The sequence below is a fragment of the Folsomia candida genome, unplaced genomic scaffold (genome assembly GCF_002217175.1).
Source record: "Folsomia candida strain VU population unplaced genomic scaffold, ASM221717v1 Fcan01_Sc012, whole genome shotgun sequence".
NCBI classification, from domain to species: domain Eukaryota; kingdom Metazoa; phylum Arthropoda; class Collembola; order Entomobryomorpha; family Isotomidae; genus Folsomia; species Folsomia candida.
The window spans coordinates 2,980,835-2,986,059 of NW_019091204.1; the positions used below are offsets into that span (position 1 = coordinate 2,980,835).

The window sequence follows — 5,225 nt, forward strand, 5'->3', positions numbered from 1 at the left end:
AAGAATTAATTACAGGATTTTTTTAGAGTGTGCATTTTGCACAGTGCAAATTAAGTAAAGTATATAATAAATACAAGACATTATTCATTACATGTTGACAATGAAATGGACCCAGCAGAATTTGCACAACATTTTATATACATATTATGTATGAAGGTTATTTACATATTTGTAGTTGATAATGTGGTAAACGTATGCATGTGCAAAAGATTATACATATGTCTGTGCCCGAATTGTGAGTATGGATATGAAAAAATCTTGAAGTGAATATGTACGCCAATGTTTTATATACTTATTTACACGTTAAGCATACAACAAGATAAGCTACCTTACCAATTATGTACGTAAGTGCAAATAGCTATCACATTTGTAAGTTTTATAAATCTTTAGTCTTTATTCACTTTTTAAATCCAGATTACAATTCGTTTGAAAATATTTGTATGGACATCAACCTATCATAAGAAGCAGCATGTCAAACCAGTGCCGCACATTCCATAAGCAGGGGAGCCGGTGGTGCACCATCTTGATCTTGTGCACACCGTTGCTGGAAGGGATATGGTAAAACCTGGAGGGCCAGCTTGGCATTCTGTAAGCATACCTGTTCACATTCGTTCACTAAAGTGAGTTTGAATATTGAATATGTTCGAATTATTCAAAATCTTGAATAATTCGTACATATAGGAATAATTATGCCCCATTCATTTATTGAATGAATATTGAATGAATAAATATGTCCCGGACATTTATTTAATGAATAATGAATGAATGAATAAAATTTTGAACTGAATGAATTGAATAAGGGATGGCTGAATGTAATAAATGAATTGTGAATAAATTTGGCTCTCATTCACTTCACGTTGAAGTGAATGAGCCTGTGATGTCTCATTCATTCTTTATGATTGTGGTCGAAATTCTCATGCTTTATGTGCATCATCATTGCGTGCCGGGAACTTCGGTCGGAGCATGGTGGGAGCCAGTTCAATATTCCAACACATTTTACATTAAAACCCGTGTTCCCAAATTAAAAAAAAATCTTTCGAAAACTTTATACGGAGGGATTTAATTTTACAAGTTAACAATTGCAAACTAGAGTAGTTATGACATCACAAGTTAACCCTGGCGATGACGAAGCTGTCCACACGGATCAAGAAATCGTCGACCTTGAGCATGAATCTGAGGGAGGTTCCAAGGAACCTAAACTCGTAAAACAACCAGGTTTTGAAAAGTTGTCGAAGTTCCGTTTCTTCTTTGAGAAGCAGTTCAGCTACCTTGGACATTCAATTGAGTCCCAGAAGTTCTTTTCAACTTGTAAAATGTGCACTGAAACTGGTAAAAAAAGCCGTGTTTACTCATTTGGTGCGAGCAACTTTAACGTAAACGGAAATCGTCATTATAGAGTACGTATAATAACTTTATATTCCTCCGTGCAATTTATTAAGTAGTAATTAAATTCGTTAATTGTATCGACTATTTTTTGCAGAACTCACACAAAGATGTGTCTTTGGAAATTGAAATCCCACGAGAAAATCATAAGGTGAACGAGTTTTTTCACTCAAATCAAAACAAATATAATAAAAACGACCCAATACAATCAAAATTCAACTCGAATCTGCAAGATTTGGTCTCTGTTGATGGACTCCCTTTCAGTTTTGTTAATTGGCTAGGATTCAGGAACTTAGTATCTGACCTTAATCCACGAGTTATAGTTCCTGACCGAGTGACCTTGGCAAGAAAATTAGCAAACACGGTCAACAAGATTCTATGTAATTTTGACTTACTCAAATACACATAAAACTATAATAAAACCTTTATATATGCAATTTTCCCGCTTGTGCGAATTCCAGGTAAAACCTAAAATTCACTCAACCACGTTCAGGATTACAATGTTCACATATCATCAGACATATGGACAAGTAGACAGGGTGACGGAATTATGGGACTTAAATACCATTATACTCAAAAAGATACGCAGAACCGAACATGGAAATTGGTGTCAAACGTCCTCTCAGCCGTGCAATTTAATGATCGCCACACCGGAGAAAATATAAAGCAAAAATTCCAGCAATCTATGGATTCATTAGGAATTAGCACGACCAAGGTGAATAGTAAGAATAAACATTCAATTTTGTTAATGATAAATAAATAATGCAATACTTTTAAACTCAGATCGGTTATCTGTGTGCTCTTACAGACTGTAAGAGCACACATATTTTCATTTTTATTATTTTGTCTGCCATAACTCCACTCATGAGAATAGTGTCCTTCTTGAAATCAAATGCACCCTAAATTCGATATGAATTAAGCTTTTGTAAATCCAGAGTAACGCTGACAAAGGAAAAAGTTTCCCCGGTATTTATTTACTCCGTTTAAGATAGAATTTAGACCAAATTTACCGCTCAAAATGGCAACATAATTTTTAAGTTTGTGGTTTTGTACACTCAAAATAAACCGTAGTAACGTTAGAAGTAGTACCCTGTAATATATAATTACCTGGCACCTTTGCACTTTGGGTGCAAAATTATAGTAGTTCAACAAAATAGATCAATAATTTTTAAGCAATTATGCACCAGTGGTGCAGAAAAACGAAGCATAAAATAGATCAATAATTATTATGCAATTATGCATCAATGGTGCAGAAAAACGAGGCATAAAATAGATCAATAATTATTATGCAATTATGCATCAATGATGCAGAAAAACGAGGTAGATGACAAAGTATTTTGCACCACTGTTGGCAATAAAATTTCAAAAAATTTGTGTCAAAATTATATAATAAATTCTCCCGGCTATTCTGTACCATTGGTGCGTTTTGCATGAATTAACCCAATTGTTTCGCATCATTTTGTGTTACCGATTGTTAGATACCAACGGTGCTATTAATTTATTAAAAAATGGACCTGATCCATTCTAGTGAGTATCAGTTGTTGCTCATCCAATTGTTTCGCATCAGCTTGGAGAACCAACTGTTCAATACGAACGGTGCTACCTATTGCAAAATTGTAGTCCTTTCTCGATCCATTTGCACAATTAATTCGCACCATTTGCGCCACGGATTGTTCGATACCAATGGTGCGCCTAATTTAATTAATAATGGTCAAGGGGATTATTAATTAGCATCAATTGATGCAAAAAACTCGTGAACACACAGACAGACGGACGGACGGACAAGAGGAATTCAATAGCTCTCATGCTTCGCAGGGTGAGCTAATAAGGTGGTAATGAATCATTACGTACAATCCGAAATGACTCTGTGTCTCTACCCCGTCGGCTACGATTTGACGCAGAAATGGTAATAATTAGTTCGGGGAAATTCAAATTCATTATCAAATATTAAAGAAGTGAATATCATTAAGTATTAAATTTGAATTTTCCTGAACTTATTATTACTATTTCTGCGACAAATCGTAACCGACGGGGTAGTCATTCCGGATTGTAATGATTCATTACCACCTTATTTTGAGTGTATTAAACATGTTACTATCCTAAGATTTATCAGAATGTCTGAAACATTCACCTCACCAAATATGTACTTATGAATATATGTATGCATGACTTGAGTTTATCGCTTACCATGTCCTTCACCTGAAGGGTTACACGGTGGAGATCCCGGTAGAGAGAGGCAGAGCAGAGCTGAGAAAAAAATACAAAAATTTAAAGGATATTTGTAAATTTTGCAGATGGGAACGTTCATGTATTACGTCGTCATTTTAGTGGGTGGGTAGTTTATGTAGGTGTTCCTATCTTTCCCTTGTTAAAATTCCCTATCCTTTAATGCATACATACGTTGCATGGGTGGGTACTAAGAGAATTTTTGATGACGTAATATTTGGATGGTCCCTACCCACTTTAGTTAATAAACCCTCCTAAAATTCAGATTGGTGTTTAATTTATGTGTACATATGTATTCGAATTATATCGGTTTGACTTAATGTAACAGGTAACGAACAATGAATGAATGTAGCAAATATGTACTAACAACGAAGGTATCCCAACTCATGCTCACAGATTTATGTAGGTCAAACTACTCATAAATTAAATTAATATAAAGAAATACTAACGGTCTCCTTCAGCAGGGGCACCGAGTACTGGCAGCAAGGCATATGTCAGCACAATAAGGGTCAGGATTATCTTGGCGGATCCCATGGCAACCTGGGGGTTAAGGACAAATTAATTAATTTGTGAACTGTGTACGGCACACATGTTACATTAAGGCCCCACTGTGTGCGGGTTTTGAATTTTTCCACTTTCCCTGGTTTCATAATTTCAACTGGCGATTTGTCGTTTCTTACTAAATGAAAATTTTGTGACATCTAAATACCGATAATTTTATGGTTTAAAAAACCCAGGGGAAAATTCTATCTCAAAAACTCGCATGCAATGGAACGTTAAATAAAAGTTTGTAGGTTCAAAATTTCCAAGAAATGTAACAGCTATGAATTTTACCTGAAAAAGTACGTACGTATTTAGATATTTTCCTTGGTTTTTGTCTAACTTTACGCTCTCAGCGACTGTACGCCCTGGTCTCTGTAGCATTTCTATTTATACCCATTTGCTCCTGCCATGTCGTGTATTTACATATGTCATAAGCAGGAAAAAGTCACCCGATCTTCGGTCGCGTATCATAATCCACGTGATATTGCGAAATACATCATGAATAGTTAGGTTAGAATGGGTTTGTTAAAGTTGAGAAATGATGTAAGCTAATGATTTAAATTGAGGAATGATAAGCCATCTTATATACATGTATGTGTAACAACTATAGACTCAATTCTGCTTATGAAATATATTTACAGTAGAACAACATGCCTTGATTCAGTCCATCTTATCATTGACTATATGACCCGGAAAAATTTGCACAAAATTATGAATAGACTAGTGAATGTGCATAAGAAAATAAATATGTGTCTCTCTAAATGGTAAGTTTGAACAGTATTACATATGTACGTATTTACGTATTAACATAAGTGGTACAAATATGCTAATATTATATTTATATACGCATGTACAAGTTAACCCAGTGCAGAAAGAATGTCACCGATTTGAGGGGTAGGGGTCCAAGCATTCTGTGTTTCCCAAGCTACTTGAAATATAAATATAGCTCACACCAGTAGGGCAGGGGTCAAATTGCCCGGATCTTCGATAAAATACTTTATGTACGGCCCCTTAAACAGACAGCAAGATAAGCGACTGCGATTAGTACGACAAGCTTTTATGATTATTGTTCT

General features: G+C 35.2%; 1 protein-coding gene across 6 annotated transcripts; it reads right to left on the reverse strand.

Annotated features, from left to right (window-relative positions):
• Window positions 1-366: 366 nt before the first annotated feature.
• LOC118437214 lies at window positions 367-4,548 on the reverse strand. Of its 6 annotated transcripts, none has more exons than XM_035856090.1 (5): window positions 4,444-4,548; window positions 4,059-4,149; window positions 3,571-3,630; window positions 1,269-1,326; window positions 367-1,194 (listed from the first exon to the last, which is right to left on the reverse strand). In XM_035856090.1, the coding sequence occupies exons 1-5, from the start codon at window positions 4,531-4,533 to the stop codon at window positions 1,104-1,106; spliced, it is 390 nt and encodes a 129-aa protein (XP_035711983.1). In that variant the 5' UTR covers window positions 4,534-4,548; the 3' UTR covers window positions 367-1,103. The 6 variants fall into 6 exon arrangements, with proteins under 6 accessions (XP_035711983.1, XP_035711986.1, XP_035711984.1 ...); XM_035856093.1 differs by having other exon boundaries at window positions 4,460-4,544; XM_035856091.1 differs by lacking the exon at window positions 1,269-1,326 and having other exon boundaries at window positions 367-598.
• Between the last annotated feature and the right edge of the window lie 677 nt (window positions 4,549-5,225).